At 33.5% G+C, this 18,434-nt stretch overlaps 2 protein-coding genes across 2 annotated transcripts; both read left to right on the top strand.

Annotated features, from left to right (window-relative positions):
- The first annotated feature begins 6 nt into the window (after positions 1-6).
- LOC132759376 (actin-related protein 2/3 complex subunit 5-A-like) lies at positions 7-4,688 on the top strand. The gene is made up of 4 exons (XM_060751140.1): positions 7-231; positions 1,751-1,822; positions 2,719-2,895; positions 3,541-4,688. Exons 1-4 carry the CDS (start codon positions 94-96, stop codon positions 3,601-3,603), a joined length of 450 nt encoding a protein of 149 aa, XP_060607123.1. The 5' UTR covers positions 7-93; the 3' UTR covers positions 3,604-4,688.
- A 2,386-nt stretch (positions 4,689-7,074) lies between these two features.
- On the top strand, positions 7,075-11,506 carry LOC132759380 (beta-1,3-galactosyl-O-glycosyl-glycoprotein beta-1,6-N-acetylglucosaminyltransferase-like). The gene is made up of 3 exons (XM_060751144.1): positions 7,075-9,269; positions 10,108-10,340; positions 10,968-11,506. The coding sequence occupies exons 1-3, from the start codon at positions 7,645-7,647 to the stop codon at positions 11,288-11,290; spliced, it is 2,181 nt and encodes a 726-aa protein (XP_060607127.1). The 5' UTR covers positions 7,075-7,644; the 3' UTR covers positions 11,291-11,506.
- The last annotated feature ends 6,928 nt before the right edge of the window (positions 11,507-18,434 follow it).

The following is an 18,434-nucleotide window of genomic DNA, read 5'->3' as shown; positions in this document are numbered from 1 at the left end:
AAAACACGGCTGGTAGAGCTATCATCAAAGTAAGGAAGTGAAACTTTACTTCCGGGGTGTGAAGCAAGAACTTGGAATTTTATACAAGGCAACATGTCCAAGAATACTGCATCGAACAAATTTAGGAAGGTTAATGTTGATGATTTTGACCCCGAAAACTTCAAAGATGACACCGTAGAGGGAGAAGAACAAGGTCCTAATGAATCTGAAGTGAACAGTTTTCTAACACAATATCCTTTCTTAAAAATAAAATTCGTGTAAGAAAATGTTATGAAAGATACATGATTGTTTTAAATTGTAAGCATGAATGAACTAAACTATAAAGCCTCAGTGGTGCTAAAAGAAATAAATGTAAATTATGTTTATTTTTTTAAATTAACAGGAAGCAAAATCACAGGGAGTCCTGGCTTCCAAAACTTTATAAGCCACTTTTTTTTACATTTTTTCTTTCGCCTGATGCAGCATTTAAGTTTTGAATCAGACCCGTTATGAAACCTTACCTGGATAATACATGTAAGTGACATCTTGTTTAAATTTACAAATATTCATGCTCATTATCCGATTAAAATATCATTTCAGCATCGTTCTAGACTCTCTGAATTATTTTAAGTCTGTCTATACCATTGCATATCATACTGCAAAACATCAATCACAGATGTCTTCTGGTGTGGGACCACTAAAACCGGACAGCCACCAAACCTTGAATGCCTCGAAAATGCTTTAAGATTTAGTTTAACCTTTTTTCTTTGGCTGTGACTAAAAAAAATTGATTGGAGCACCACACTAAATACCGTATTCCGGTATATACCGGACAAGGCGCTTGAATGATAAAATGCTAAAATCTTGTCTTTTTACCCAACGGAATGAACTTTAACAGGTCTAATTCATCTTTTCACTCCGAATCAAGTACGATAATCAAGGAAAAATGTAAAATTCGGCGAAAAAAACGATATTTGTCTATTTTGTGATCATGATTTCTGCAAGCGTCTAGAGGTACTGCTCCAATCCTGTATTAAGCTAAATCCTTTTTCTTTGTTCAGCGGTTTTCGATCTATCAGTCACCTTTTTATCAACAATAATTGCATATTTCTTGTATAATTAAGTAATTTGATTTATTTCACTATCGTAAATGGTAGTATATTGCAGTTCTTGATGCTGCAATGTAGGTTTGTTTCACAGTATGGCACTAGTTAGCAAGTCAGGTTAGGTGTGGTTTGGTGTGGTTATAACACTGATCAGTGATAAAGGATGGAGGTAATCAGGTCAGAAGTGGAATTGTATTGATCTTGCAAAAATCGATTTTAAATTCAAAGCAATTTCAGATTCAGAATTGATACACAGATTAGAAGTTGCTGAATACATCAAACTTGGCAATGTACATCATGATCATACGATCATTATGTCTTGAAAGTGATGTCAAATCTTGCCAGACAAATAAGTAAGGATTGACCCTCACCAAACATAGACTACATAATTATGTACAATGTGAGATGATGCGTCATATTAAGCAAGTACAAATTCTATCATGATGTTTTATTTTCACTGTCTCTCTGTATGTAACTATTGCAACACCTTTAAAACAATAAATGTTTAAATGGTTTATTTATTCTTCTGTGAATGAGCTAGTGTATTGATACTGTATTTCTTGTTAGTTCTTTTAAATTTGCTTAAATTAAAACAAGGTCTTTTATATTTGCTTAAATTAAAACATTTTATAGAAAACATATTGTGATCCTTGACTTTAAGAACAGGAAAAAATGTAGATGCACTGGAAGTTATTTTAAGACACCCTCCTCTTGGAGCTAAAAGTCAAGCAGTGAAGGTAAGAATTTTAGCATTGCTGTTTTAGTCTTTTTTATCAATGTAAAAATGCATAAGAGGAATAAAAATATACTTCAGTGTTTAACCCTACTTTTCTAAGAATAGGAAGGGCTATTGTACTCACCCATGCATCAATGTTGGCATTGCTGTCACTCTTTGGTTAAGTTTTCACGCGTAAGTAAGTACCTACTGGGAATGGGTGTAAACTTCACACAATTGTTCTCTGTGATTATCTAACATGATAATTGTACACAGGTCCCATAACTCTGAGTTCACTTTTTTTACAGAGTTATGCCCCTTTCCTACTGACGCACACTGAAAATAGTCAAGCGTACTGTCTTATGTTTATGTTAATGCTCATTTAACAAGATCTATCTTATGTTTATGTTAATGCTCATTTAACAAGATCTATCAAACACAAAAAGATATACCCAATAGATTTACAATAAATCTGCTAGGCTTCTGAATTCATGACTTTCCCTGATTGGACTTTGGAACTGTCCTTTAATAGATTAGTTAGGTAGTTTCAATGTAGATCTGAAAATTCTTTACCAATAACCTGCTCAATTTGAGAAATGGATAATTTGTCTTGGTCTGCACTGGTCGCATAGATATCTTCAGTTGCCTCCAGCAAGCTAAGGGTTATAATTAATGCATTATGTATGTATCACAGGATAAAGCTGTAAATTTGTGCATTCTGTATGTATCACAGGACAAAGCTGTAAATTTGTGCATTGTGTATGAATTACAAAGCTGTAAATTTGTGCATTTTGAATGTATTACAGGACAAAGCTGTAAATTTGTGCATTCTGTATGTATCACAGGATAAAGCTGTAAATTTGTGCATTGTGTATGAATTACAAAGCTGTAAATTTGTGTATTTTGTATCTGTTACAGGACAAAGCTGTAAATTTGGCTATTAGAGTTCTTACGTCTTTTAAAACATCAGAAATAGACGGTGCAGTGAAATCATTAGACAGTAAACTTCTAGACGTTCTTATGAAATATATCTACAGAGGGTTTGAATTTCCGACAGAGGGAAGCAGTGCCTCTCTTCTAACCTGGCATGAAAAGGTAACTTGATATATAAATTATGGGGTCTACTTTATAGAAACATGTACCTTTACATTAGGTTGTGAGACATAAAGTATTCACATTATACATACAGGTACAGAGATATATGAGCCGTGTCACGACAAAAACAACATAATTGGTTTGCGACCAGCATGGATCCTGATCAGACTGCGCGGATGCGCAGGCTGGTCTTGATCCATGCTGTTCCCTATCAGTTTCTCTACTTGTAATAGAGTTGGTAAGCGAACAGCATGGATCCTGATCAGACTGCGCGGATTATGTTGGTTTTGTTTTGACAGGGCTCATATAATAAAAGCTGTTACATGTGAAGCTGTGATATGTGAATTAGTGACTCATATATTACTGACGCATGAAAAATCAACCATTTGCATTGAAACACTCTCAAATCCATTCCAGGAACCAAGCAATACTAAGCAATGAGTGTAAAGATTCTTGCTCTTGCCCCTGAAAGGGTTTGAACTCGCGCGGTCAGCAATCCTCAGATTACTAGTCCGACATGTTAACCACTTGGCCACGCTGCCACTATTTATCATTTTCATGTTTTAGAATAGTGTGATTTTGCGTTAAAATAAATGTAACTATTAGTTAAATGTTAGTCATATGTTGTTGTTTCTTTTGTTTCAGGCATACAATGTGGGTGGAGCAGGTTCAATTGTTCGAGTTCTAACTGACAGGAAAAGAGTTTAAACATTTTAGGTCATCACTACTAATCTATTAGGTCTCACTGCTTGATATTATTGTTTTTCAAGAGTGTTATCATGCAGTAAAGCAATCTTTTTGCATGGAAATAAGTTATGGTTAACTATTAAAATGTGGCATCTTTTGGAAATTATTTAACTTTTGATATTAGTAAATTGGATTTCTTTAAAACATTTTTATGCAAAGTGACCAGAAAAATTAATCTATATATCCTCAATGGCTGGTTAGTTAAAGAACAAAAATAATTTTGTGTCTGAGTGAAATTACAGTGTAAAATATAGAGACTTAGGTCTTTATTTACAATAAATGCACTGAAATTTATTAGAAAATTTGTCAATAATTGATGAACATACATTATTTTTCGTCCATTCATTGCTAATGCATTTATTGTTTGTTTTGTGCATGATAATATTGGTTTTGGGGTTAATTGTCATATTTGGCTTCAATAGGAAGACAATCAGTCATAATTTTGTCAAGCAAACTATGCCATATATAATATTTTTCATAAAAGGAAAACATCTTTTATAGAAGAAGTAGTATAAGTGTTGAGGCTTTTACCATTCCATCGCTTTTTAAGATAAAAAGTGCTATTTTTACATAATACAAAAAATGTATGGATTTGTGGATCATGTGTGAACAAGGTGACATTTGAAATAAGAGAGATACTGTCTTTTTACATCATGCCTTTAATATTTTTTATCATACATAATCTATCATGCCATAATGAACAATTTTCAATGATAGACAATATATAGATTTTTTTTAAAATTCAGAATTTAAGTACATGTATCCAATTGAAACTTTTTGTTAATGAAAATATGCTTTAAAATGACTAGCTCTGGATTTAAATAAATTAATTTCCCAAGATATGTTCTCTAAAGTGCTTAATTGTGCTAATTGCCCTTAACCTATAACTTGCTTTGCATATCAAAGAACCCTTTGTTATTAAAACAATTTTCATACAATGTTTCCATACCATGTCATTTTGATACATATTATATTATTTCTGTTTTGTTGATGTAAAATATTGACCAGTTATTAAGACAATATGCAATAATAAATAATACATATATTCTGATACAATCTTTGTTTTTATTATCACTGACCTTTGCTCATTTGCATGAACCTTTCTCATTTGCATATTCATGATGTATGCATAAGGTCAACATAAATATCACGTTTTGACATGTATTGTCATATTGAAAATGAACCTTGACCCCTAATTGAAGTTCAAGGTCAAATTTTCAATATTCTGGAAATTTTTCCTTGCCTTTAGTATTGATTTACAGATCTGGGACATTAGCATTTGTGCTTTTAACAAAATAAACTATTTAGATAGGTAAATGAAGCCAGCATTATTACAACTATTTACAGCATAAAGTATTTTATAGGAATGGCAGCAAGCCCAGACATCCACAATTTTTCAGCACATTAAAAAAAACATGGAGGGGAATTAAGTGTCGGAATTAAAAATAAATTTAAAATTGATAGAAATTGTCTAGAAACCCAGTCAAACATGTTAGCACACTTAATAATGAAGAAAATACCAGCACAACTTACTGAATGAACCTATCTATTTTATTAAAATGTGGAGGAAAACAAACAACAAATTGACTGAATGGGCCTTTAAAAAGAACACAACTGAGAAATGGTACTCTTGACAGCCTGTCACGATTACACTACTGAGAAATAGCCCAACTGACTGAATAAACCTTTCAATATTATAATAGGTAACTGAATAGCAATTACAGTTAAAAAAAAAATAGCACAATTGACAATATAAGATTCGCTTCGCTTAAACGAAAATACATAATTTATCACCTAATAAGAGTTATAAGACCTTTAGTCTGGGACAGAATAAACAACAACACTGAAATAGGATGAAGGCCAATTATATTCTAACATTTGGCTTATCTTGATGTAACTAACTACAACAATGGCTATCGAAATAATCGTATTATACTACGTCACAACTAATTTAACCGTGCATCTATAACTCTTAAACTGCAATAAAAACATTTTTTATTAACAAAGAGAAAAAGCACAATCGGCTTAATGAGCCTTTAACAATTACACTTATGTCTACTGAAAAAATAGCACTATTGACTGAAAAGAAAGGGCACGTTTTAAACAATTTCAACAGCAGCGAAATAGCACATGTAATTGGCTGAATGAGCCTTTAGCAATTACACTACCGCTAGGACAGAAAGATACAAGTTATCCGAGAAAAAGCAAATATATTGCTATTCAATGGATAATCGTAATGTATATATGAATATGTTCAATATGCACAGAGGCTGTAAATTTAGACAGAGTAATATTTCATTTTCATTAAATACAAATTTTTTTTTTAAAAAATAGGCTGATGAAAAAAATGACCGAATTTCTGTACTCAACATTGAAAATGACCCAATTATGTTCTCAACGTCAAAACAATGACCCTATTTCTGTTCACAAGGTTGAAAAAACGACCAAGGCTCCGTTCTTAGCGTTGAAAAATGGCCCATTTTCTGTTTTCAACGTTGAAAAAAATGACCAAATGGCTCTTTCTCACCGTCGAAAAATGGTACAACGGGTTCAAAATTAGACAATACACAATAAATGACATTATAAATGCATATCAAATACAACAGCATTATGAGCATCAATAACATTGCTTTATTTTACAGTTTCGGTTTATACCGAAACATCTATGAAAACATACTAAGAAACAAAAAAATGTACAAGATGGTTTAAACGAAGTCATGCAATTACTTTATACTCGTACGTAACCAAAGAAATATTGTCTCAAACCAAGGAAAACATGTTTCTTAATAGCTCTTGATACAGTGTCACAGGTCCATCTGGTCGGGTGGCAATATTTTGCGGGATTTTCAAAGATGTGACAAAAATGTATTGCAGCTTATCATGCCGCCACGTCATCGTGTTGCTTTAAAGGCCCATAAAGCCTCAGAAATGCTATCATTTTTTTTAATTTTCAAAAACTTTTTTACTTTTGGTGTCCTATTTTAGTTTCAAAAAAGGTTACACATTTGCTTTATAGCTGAAACATCTTTAAATTTGTTTCTTTCTCGTTTTATCAATGAGACATCATTAAATTTGTTTCTTTCTCGTTTTTTCAATGAGTACAGTTAAATTGATTTATTATATTGTGTATGGATATCAAAATACTACTTTGTTTACATTTTGCTACCTTTATGACAAATTATTTCTCATCCAGTACCATTTTCTTTAAGTGATACGCATTTTGCAAGTTCTAAATTCATTATTAATAAATTTATGTCTTTCTGCAGAGTGAAAAATCATTCATTTCTGAGGCATAATGTTCAAATTTCGTCTGTAGTGTCGCTCTTTTATGCAAAGAAACTGGATATGCTACAAAGACCAAACGGTATCGGAAAATGCCAATTCTGTAACAATATTGAAGATGAATCTTTTTTCAATATGTTTTGTTTTCTTGATTGCTAATGAACAATGACTTGCGAAGAAGAATATTTTTGATATGTTTCTTTTTCTTGATTGCTTATGTACAATGACTTGCGGTAAATATGTTTTTGTGTAAAGACAATACATTTTCAAGATTGTCTAAAACGCAATAACTGATATTTCTGTTTATTGAAAAGACTTTACACCAAACCATGTTTTGCTATTTTTCAACGCCCTCCTTTCTTCTTTCATAAATTAACTCAAACTAGTATACAAATGTCGCTTCTTTATTATCAATAAATTGGTTTTATAACCTAAGGACCTAATTTATGTTATTGCGATAATAATCTTTACATAAATATTGTTTTTTTAAACGTGTCTGAAGATGGTATAGTTATTTTGAAAGTCGAACAAACTTTGTTGTATTTATTAGATAAACTAATTCTCTAGGGTATGTTAAGCTACGAAGTGACGTCTTGTTGAATTATATAAATTGGCTAATAAAGTTTTAACCATAATATCTGGAGTTTTAACTGGTCACTTGCATGGTCGTGTGATTAGAGTAGTGTACATATAATTTCAAATAGTATGATCTCTTAAAAAATGAACCGTTGTAAGATAGTAAATGGTATACACAAAGGAGTACTAATTTGTTTGGTTTTGTTGTTGTATTTTCTGTCATACATATCTATTGCGCCAGATAAACGCTTGCCCGTTGTACTAAACAACACTGAACGTACAAGATCTTATAATAAACGTATAAATATACAAACAAGTACATATGCAACTAATTTGAAAACTTCTATATCAGTAAGTACTTCAGCAATTTCTTACAGCAGCAAAAGTCGTACGATAATCGAAGATGATCGCATGATAAACGAAAAGGAACACATGAAAAACGAAGACCATATGGAAAACAAAAAGAATCACTTCATAAACAATGAGGATAATGTGCCAAACGAAGAAGATAACGTGATAAAAGAAGATGACCGTATGGGAAACTACGATAATCACGTGATAAACAAGGAGAATCGCTTGCCAAACAAAGAAAATCACGTGATAAGCGAAGATGACCATTTTGAAAACGAAGAGGAACACGTGATATACGAAGATGACCCTATGAAAAACGAAGAGAATCACGTGATAAACAAAAAGAATCACGTGGCAAACGAAGAAAATCGCGTGATAAATGGAAATAAATATATGGAAAACGTAGATAATCATGTGATAAACGAAGATGATCATATGAAAAGCGAAGAGAATCACGTGATAAACAAGGAGAATCACTTGCCAAACCACGAAAATCACGTAATAAGCGGAGATGACTATATGGAAAACGAAGATCGCGTGATAAACGAAGATAACTATATGAAAAACGAAGAGAAACACGTGATAAATAAAGAGAATCGCTTGCAAAACGAAAAGGATCACGCGATAAACGAAAAGGATCAAATAGAAAACGAAAAAGATCGCATGGTGAACGAAAAAGATAACCCTTTGTACCAAGATAGTCGCATGGTAAATGCAGAGGATAATAAAATAAACGAAAATAAAAACAGTAAAATGAAAGAAGACAAAATGTTGAATAAAAACGTTTACGCGTTAAACGAAGAGGAGCGAATAATAAACGAAAGATACTTTGGAGAAAACACAAATCGGAAAATAATTGGCTGCAAGGAACTTTTCAAAAGAGAAATGTCGGGAGCAAACAGAGTTCGAAAAATTGTCACTCAGGGTTTACCATCTTGGACACCCCAAAAATATGAAGAAAAGACTAAAAATTGTTCATCTTTTATCGATGAAAGAGGGTATATAACACATCCTTTGACAACAGAAGAACAACAGTTTCCCATCGCGTTTAGCATTTTAATGTATAAAAATGTCGAACAAGTTGAACGTCTTTTACGTGCAATATATAGGCCACAAAATATTTACTGTATACATGTGGATTCAAAAACTAATATTGAAATATATGGAGCGTTGTCAGGGATTTCACAGTGTTTTGAGAATGTTTTCGTTTTACGCAAAAGAATAAATGTCATATGGGGTAAGATGTCCGTACTGACACCAGAACTTTTATGCATGGAGGAACTTTGGAAAAGACATAAAACGTGGAAATATTTTATTAATCTAACAGGGCAAGAATTCCCGCTGAAGACAAATTATGAACTAGTGAAAATTTTACAGGCCTATAATGGTGCTAATGACGTAGAAGCCACTGTTAAACAGTAAGTAATATCTTTAAAACATTCATGTAAAACAATGACATAGAGATCTATTGATAATTTGTTTGCCAATTTTCCATTGCGTATATACATGCATGTCAAAAATTTTGATAACAGTTTATGTTGACGAAAAATAGGATTCAATCAAGTACATGTATTTTATTAATAGTATCAATATTATTTAAGGAGTGGAATAATCAAGTGGTTTACTTTATTAAGATAAAAAAAAACAGACAAATATACATGTTTACAGTCCATGCCTAGCATTTTCACAAAATTGAAGGAAACGATTTTTTCGCCTTATATATAGCTCTCGACGAATAAAGCGCACCAGTAACTTTATATCCGTTGCGCTTTAATAACGCATATAGCTCTATAAGAGGTACTATATATTTATGCTCTTTCAAAGCAATATTTGAGACGTAGAACCGTCCGGTTAGCTCAATAGGTAGAGCGTTGGACTGTGAATTGGGCGACCTGAGTTCGATTCGCGGACGATGCAGGTCACTTTCGTTGTGATTGATCATGAAAGCCTTTCTACGTGCGTTCGCACTGTACCTCTGCGTTCGCATGTACATAAGTTATCAGTTCCTTGCGAAAGAGAGGGCAACTAGTACAAGGCACCTAGTATTGGTAAACTGCTTGACAGTCTGCCCAGGAACGATGCGGTGGCTGAACTATGCGCTTGTAATTTCTCATTGTGACTTAGTGTCGTGATCCGTAGTGTAAACTACCAACATCACAACCATATATGAGGCGTAACAGACCTCAGAAAATGCCTATATATTGTCAAATTGTTTATGAATATTTATAATAATGTATTAATATTATTTGTTTGCAGAAACCTTGGAAGATGTAGAGGAATAAGCAGAACCCGTCCCCCTCACGGTATTCGAGTAACTAAGGGTGCGGTCCATGTAGCCGTTACCCGGGGATACGTTGATTATGTTTTACATGACCGTAGAGCTCGTGATATTTTAAAATGGATGAGTTACTCATGTTACATACCAGACGAAGCGTTCTTTACAACGCTCAATCATAATCCACATTTACACGTGCCTGGATCTTATAAAGGTAGAAATATTCGCAAATATTATTTTATAGAAGTATTAAAAGATGATAAATGTATGTGTTCTAAACATATTTTCATATACAATTTCACTTCTCCTCACACTACGATGAAAGCTACCTATAAAAAAATATTGTTTTCACTCAAATTAGACAGATACATGAAATTATAGGGACTCCACTGAGGTTAAAAAGGCTTATGTTTTACATAAATAAGCTGGGGATACTTTAAACAGAAATATATGCAAAGATAGTTAAGAAATATACTTTGAAATAACTTGAAAATCTTATTTTTATGCTTTTCTTAGCCCGATTTGAGTGAAAAGTGTTTAAACGCTTTTCATTTTGGGTAATATTTTACCAATTTGCATAATCATTCTGGAAAAACGAAGAGCGCGATTGATCTAAAATTTTTGCACAAAGATTAGTGTTCTAAACCTTCATCAAATGGTATATTTATCTGGGGGAAATATTTTCAGTCCCATCATGTCAAAACAACAAACAAAGTAAAACAATATCTGAACCACTTTGGGCATGGATTGTTTTGTACATAAATGATTCTTCAATATTTGTTATATTATATACATTATATTTCGAATTTATAATCATCTACTGTATGTTTTCTCCCTTCAGGTTATCCAGAAACTAGTCCAATGTCAAACACGAAGAAACCATATTTAGCTCGTTTCAAAAACCGGCTAAATTCCCGGATCCATCGATGGCCGTGCCATGGAAAATGGGTTAGGAGCATGTGCATCTTTAACTTCAAGGATCTGCATACACTGTCGACACGTAAAGAACTGTTTGCTAATAAATTTCATCTTTATGATAATCCTTTACCATACGCGTGCATGGAGGAATTGATATTTAACCGCACACGTGACGAATTTCAAGGGACAAGAACGTTTAATGCGAGTTGGTATTCAACCCTTGGTTTTGTTAAGAGACATGTTTAATAATATAATGTTATTATTATACATTGTTGAGTACAATATTGGACGAGGTCAAAGCTGTCAAGCCCATATTGAACGATGCACTAGCATACCACCATTTTTCTGACATTTTGACAAGGAATTACAGTTGAGTTCACACTAAAGGTTACACAAAGTGCACTGGGAGTGCACTAGATGTGCACTTCTAGTGCACAAGACCTTTTATTGTGTCGCCTTGAAAAAGGCTTTTGTCGGCGGTGTCGTCGTCGTTGTCGGTGTCGTTGTCTTTGTCGGCGTCCCATTAAGCTTGTCCGGAGCATAAGTCAGTCATTATAAGTCGGATTGACTTCAAACTTGCTATGCATGCTTCTTATAATGACCCGAAGTGCAGTGCACAAGAACCGGTACTCTGCACTTCTTATTTTCTGAGTTATTGCCCTTTGTTAATTTTCAAACTTTATTTTTGTCCGGGCCATTTCTCCTAAAGTATAAAATCTATGGACTTGAAACTTCATAGGATGATAGATCTCATTAAGAAGAAGTGCAGTGCACAAGAACTGGTACTCTGCATTTCTTATTTTTTGAGTTATTGCCCTTTGTAATTTTCATACTTTATTTTTGTCCGGGCCATTTCTCCTAAAGTATAAAATCTATGGACTTGAACTTCATAGGATGATAAGGTGTCGGCGTCGTTGTCGTTGTCGGCGTCGTTGTCGGTGTCGGCGTCGTTGTCCCCTTAAGCTTGTCCGGAGCATAAGTCAGTCATTATAAGTCGAATTGACTTCAAACTTGCTATGCATGCTTCTTATAATGACCCGAAGTGCAGTGCACAAGAACCGGTACTCTGTACTTCTTATTTTTGGAGTTATTGCCCTTTGTTAATTTTCATACTTTATTTTTGTCCGGGCCATTTCTCCTAAAGTATAAAATCTATGGACTTGAAACTTCATAGGTTGATAGATCTCATTAAGAAGAAGTGCAGTGCACAAGAACTGATACTCTGCATTTCTTATTTTTTTGAGTTATTGCCCTTTGTAATTTTCATACTTTATTTTTGTCCGGGCCATTTCTCCTAAAGTATAAAATCTATGGACTTGAAACTTCACAGGATGATAGATCTCATTAAGAAGAAGTGCAGTGCACAAGAACTGGTACTCTGCATTTCTTATTTTTTGAGTTATTGCCCATTGTTAATTTTCATACTTTATTTTTGTCCAGGCCATTTCTCCTAAAACTAAATAGGATGATAGATCTTATTGATAAGAAGTGCAGTGCACAGAAACTGCTGCTCTGCATTTCTTATTTTTTTGAGTTATTGCCCTTTGATGATTTACAAATTTCATTTTTGTCCTGGCCATTTCTCCTAAACTATATTGTTCACAAGGCGACACATCCGACTCGCGGAGTTCTAGTATGTATTATGCAGTTACTTATTTCAATAAATAACAATTAGACTTTTACACACAAAAAAAAAGATAAATGTATAACAGGTTTTCATTATAAATTTGAAGTTGTGAATATTGAATTTTGTAAAATATGGTGTAAAATATTAGAACAAATTCAATATCATCAATATATAGTTCTGATTGGCTACTTTAAAACTTAATTGTTATTTTAGTAAGTGAATATAAATTTTTATAACTTTAATGTTGATAAGTGCATAAATAAACAATTTATTGATATTTAATATGATTTTATTGTATAATACTCTGGTCAGTCTTTTTTCTTCTTTTTTTTTTGTGGGGGGGGGGGGGGGGCAAATTATACCAATTACGGTAGTTAGTTTTGATCTTAACTGGTTGTTTTAGTTGAAGGTAATGAATTTAAAACATGAATAGCCTTTAATACATTAAAGAATTAATATGTTTATAAATGAGATATATTTTATTCTGAAAATAAATATTTATATATATATTGGTGGTATGTTTGAAATGTGGATTAAGTCTTGATAAATAGTCTTAGGGGCACTTGAATACTTAAATTGATACGAATATTACAAAAAGTAGAAACTCTTTCAATTCCATTTTTTGAGATGACAACAGTCTTTTTTCTTTCATTTTTCATGCATTGCATTGTAACCGATGCAATAAGATTATTTTTTATAAGTTTATAATAAAATGCAAAAATATTTTAGTTTTCTTTTTTCTTTTTATATACTACATTCTACTTGTAATGAAATATATAGCACATACAGAATTTACATTGCCTACTTATAATCAATCTCATGTTATTTATCCTGGGGGCTCTCTTATCAGCAGGCTACTATATAAAAACACTACTACAAAGCATGAATGATTTTTGATACTTTAACCTTCTTTGGCAAATTTGTAAAAAAATAGACACTCCTATTTCAGAAAATAAAAGATGCTGCAAATTTTAATGCAGAATGGCAAGAAATATGGATTAATATTGATATGAAGTCTTTCTAGAATAGTTAACACTGATATGGATTTTAAACAAGTTTTTAACCAAAAGTCATTTTAGTGTGGTGCTTGTCCGTCTGTCTGTCCGTTGGCCACATCAATGTCTGCTTAATATTGTATTATAATATATGTTCTATCCTTAAAGTCCACAAGTTAATATGATATACATTGTACATGTAATGACAAAGGCTGATAAAAAATAAGAAAAACTCCCTGATTCATTTATCATCTTTAATAAATATACATAGTATAGTATAACACATTTGAGCCGCGTCATGACAAAACCAACATAATGCGTTTGCGACCAGCATGGATCCAGACCAGCCTGCACATCTGCGCAGTCTGATCAGGATCCATGCTGTTCGCTATCAGTTTCTCTACTTTTAATAGATTTGGTAAGCGTACAGCTTGGATCCTGATCAGACTGCGCGGAGGCGCAGGCTGGTCTGAATCCATGCTGGTCGCAAACGCACTATGTTGGTTTTGTCATGACACCGCACATTTGTAAACAGATGATACATTAAGCAGTTAAATATTCAACACTCATATTTTCTATCCAGTTTATCAACATGTTTTTATATGTTAATATAATATTGCAAGCATCCATCTTATTCTTATAGCATGGAATGTATATTGTTGTCCATTGTAAAGATATAAGTATGTGCATAATAAAAAGAAAATTATGTTTGATCCAAGACAAATCAAAGTATTTTCTGAAAACAACTTTGGAAGAAGGACATTTTTTAGACACATAATTTTGACAAAACTAGCAAAAATATGTATTTAAATTTACAATAAAATCTCCAATAGCAAAAATCAGTTACAGAATACAAACACATTTAATTTGTTTAAAGCTTGTAACAATTTACTTACTACTAGAGATAATACAATACTATAAGTACATAACCAAGTAACTGTTTGGTGTAACCGGTCTTACCTTACCAAGCAATACTGTACAGCTGGGAAGTCTTACTGACCATACCAAGCAATGCTGTACCAGTCATACCAAGCAATGCTTTACAGCTGGGAAGTCTTACTGACCATACCAAGCAATCCTGTACAGCTGGGAAGTCTTACTGACCATACCAAGCAATGCTATACCAGTCATACCAAGCAATGCTTTACAGCTGGGAAGTCTTACTGACCATACCAAGCAATGCTGTATGGCTGTGCAATTTAAACAGGTATTCCAAGCAATGCTGTACATCCAGCTGTTATAATGTTTGATGCATAATTTCAATATTTTGATATCAATATCTATATCACATTCACCCTGTAACTGCTGTATTTCTTAAATGAACTTGTCCGGCTTCAATTTTTATATTGACCATTATCAGTTTTGTTGGTATCATGATGAAAACTTTAGTTGGCTTATGGTATAGAGCTTGATCAGAGTGCACAGATGTGCAGGCTGGCCTGGTTCTATAATGATGGCAGTGGTTCATTCAATGGTCATCGGAAAAATGAATGAGAGTTAGTTTGTAACTTTTGATTGAAAAAAAACTTGGCATGTATCTAAATATACTCTTGGCTGGTAAGCGCACATGTAAGTAAGCATTGTGAAGTTATGTCCTTTTTAAAGACTTCATCAAAATTAGTCATCTCAAACAATACTAGTATAATGGCGGACGATGCTTTCATACTTAAGTTTCAAGCAGGTTTAGAGTTTACAAGCGACTCAAAAATAACAAGAATTTGTAACAGAGTTACCAACGTCCCCCGCCCCGGGAGTTTTATATGAAGCATAAAATTGTGCTATTTCAAAAGATTGAGGTATGGATCTCAGGACATTCAGTCCAAAATTATGATCAATGCTAGATCTGCAAATGTAACAATAAATTTGTTAAAAAAATAAAATGAAACACTGAATTTAAAAATCTATCATGTTAAGCTTTGACCTCTAAGTGTGAACTTGACCTTGGAGGTAGGGGAGCAGGTGTTGTGCATGACATAACGTCTTATTATTATGACTATTTGTGCCAAGTTATTTCAAAATCCCTTGAACTATGAAGAAGTTCTAGATTCAACACAAAATATACCCTATAACAGACTATGTTAATTTTTGACCTCTAAGTGTGACCTTGACCTTGGAGGTAGGGATGCAGGTGTTGCGCATGACACATCCTCTTATTATAGTGACTATTTGTGCGAAGTATTTTCACAATCCTTTGATCTATGAAAAAATTATAGACCTGACACAAAATATACCCTGTAACAGACTATGTAAGTATTTGACCTCCAAGTGTGACCTTGACCTTGGAGGTAGGTGACCGGTTGTTGCACATGACACATCATCTGATTATTGTTAACAATTATGGCAAGTATTTACAAAAGTCCTTCATAGATAAGAAAGTTATGTATATATATACATATACCCTCAAATAGACAATGTTGACCTTGAATGAACAAGTACGACCTTGACCCTGAAGGTACGGGTCTGGTTGTTGGGCATGACACATCGTCTTATTATAACAAACATTAGTGCCAAGTTATCTCAAATTCCTTTGATAAATGACAAAGTTATGGACCCGACACGAAATATACCCTGTAACAGACTATGTTAAATATTTGACCTCCAAGTGTGACCTTGACTTTGAAGGTAGGCAAACTGGTTTTTTGCGCATGACACATCGTCTGATTATTATGAACAATTATGGCAAGTATTTACAAAAACCCTTCATAGATAAGAAAGTTATGGACCGGACACGAAATATACCCTTTAACAGACTATGTTAATATTTGACCTCCAAGTGTGACCTTGACCTTGAAGGTAGGTGACTGCTTTTTCCGCATGACACATTGTCTGATAATTGTGAACAATTATGGCAAGTATTAACAAAATCCCTTCATAGATAAGAAAGTTATGGACCGGACACGAAATATACCCTGTAACAGACTATGTTAATATTTGACCTCCAAGTGTGACCTTGACCTTGAAGGTAAGCAACTGTTTTTTGCGCATGACACATCGTCTGATTATTATGAACAATTATGGCAAGTATTTACAAAAACCCTTCATAGATAAGAAAGTTATGGACCGGACACGAAATATACCATGTTAATATTTGACCTCCAAGTGTGACATTGACTTTGAAGGTAGGTGTCTGCTTTTTCCGCATGACACATCGTCTGATAATTGTGAACAATTATGGCAAGTATTTACAAAATCCCTTCATAGATAAGAAAGTTATGGACCGGACACGAAATATACCCTATATTAGACTATGTTAATATTTGACCTCCAAGTGTGACCTTGACCTTGAAGGTAGGTGACTGCTTTTTCCGCATGACACATCGTCTGATAATTGTGAACAATTATGGCAAGTATTAACAAAATCCCTTCAATGATAAGAAAGTTATGGACCGGACACGAAATATACCCTGTAACAGACTATGTTAATATTTGACCTCCAAGTGTGACCTTGACCTTGAAGGTAGGCAACTGTTTTTTTGCGCATGACACATCGTCTGATTATTATGAACAATTATGGCAAGTATTTACAAAAACCCTTCATAGATAAGAAAGTTATGGACCGGACACGAAATATACCATGTTAATATTTGACCTCCAAGTGTGACCTTGACCTTGAAGGTAGGTGTCTGCTTTTTCCGCATGACACATCGTCTGATAATTGTGAACAATTATGGCAAGTATTTACAAAAACCCTTCATAGATAAGAAAGTTATGGACCGGACACGAAATATACCCTGTAACAGACTTTGTTAATATTTGACCTCCAAGTGTGACCTTGACCTTGAAGGTAGGTGACTGGTTTTTGCGCATGACACATCGTCTGATTATTGTGAACAATTATGGCAAGTATTTACAAAATCCCTTCATAGATAAGAAAGTTATGGACCGGACACGACATATACCCTCAAATAGGCAATTTTGACCTTGAATGAGCAAGTGTGACCTTGACCCTGGAGGTAGGGGTCTGGTTGTTGCGCATGACACATTGTCTTATTATAATAAACATTTGTGCCAAGTTATTTCAAATTCCTTTTATAAATGACAAAGTTATGGACCGGACACGAAAGTGTGACGGACGGACAGACGGACGGACGGACAGACGGACGGAGCCTATTTCTATATCCCCCTTTTTTCTTCGAAAAGGCGGGGGACAAAAATCAGGACATGTCCATTTACCAGTGTAAGGTTTCAGAAGACATGTGTTTCAAATATTTTACTATAATATACTATCAACTCTTTATATGCCATTTAAGCAGTAACAAGTTCCTGATTTTAACAACATAAACAGACATAAAAAGCAGGCAATAAATCCTATATTGAAAAATGTTAACACCATCTTTCAGAAAATGAAGCTTTCTCATAACTGTATGAAGTTAAATAATATAATATAAATAAATTTTAATAAATCATTATGTATTTTCATGTATAAATAAAGAAATTGAATACAATTCTCTAGACAATAAAATATCAACAATATCACAAAACTGTAATGTTATGTTGCACTTCTCCCTTATCAAAACAATAACAGTTATTTTCAAATATTGAAGAAACCCCTCCCCCACCCATCCCAAGCAGTCCTATTGTAACAACACAGAGCTAGGCTAATCAAATTCCTGCAGTTTGCAAGTAAAGTAAAGTTTTAATATGTTACCTGCTTGGTTTTGTTGTTGTTGTTTTTTGTGATTTTTAAAGGTTTATAAAAGACAAGTCTACAAATTAAATTGAAGTATGACTAGTCAACATGTACAAATGTTGCTGGAGCTCAGTGCAA

The sequence above is a fragment of the Ruditapes philippinarum genome, unplaced genomic scaffold, assembly GCF_026571515.1.
Source record: "Ruditapes philippinarum isolate M1 unplaced genomic scaffold, ASM2657151v2 ctg374_1_1_1_1, whole genome shotgun sequence".
Taxonomy (NCBI): Eukaryota; Metazoa; Mollusca; class Bivalvia; order Venerida; family Veneridae; genus Ruditapes; species Ruditapes philippinarum.
Note: the sequence above shows the minus strand (reverse complement) of the source record. Positions and strands in the feature narration are given on the sequence as shown.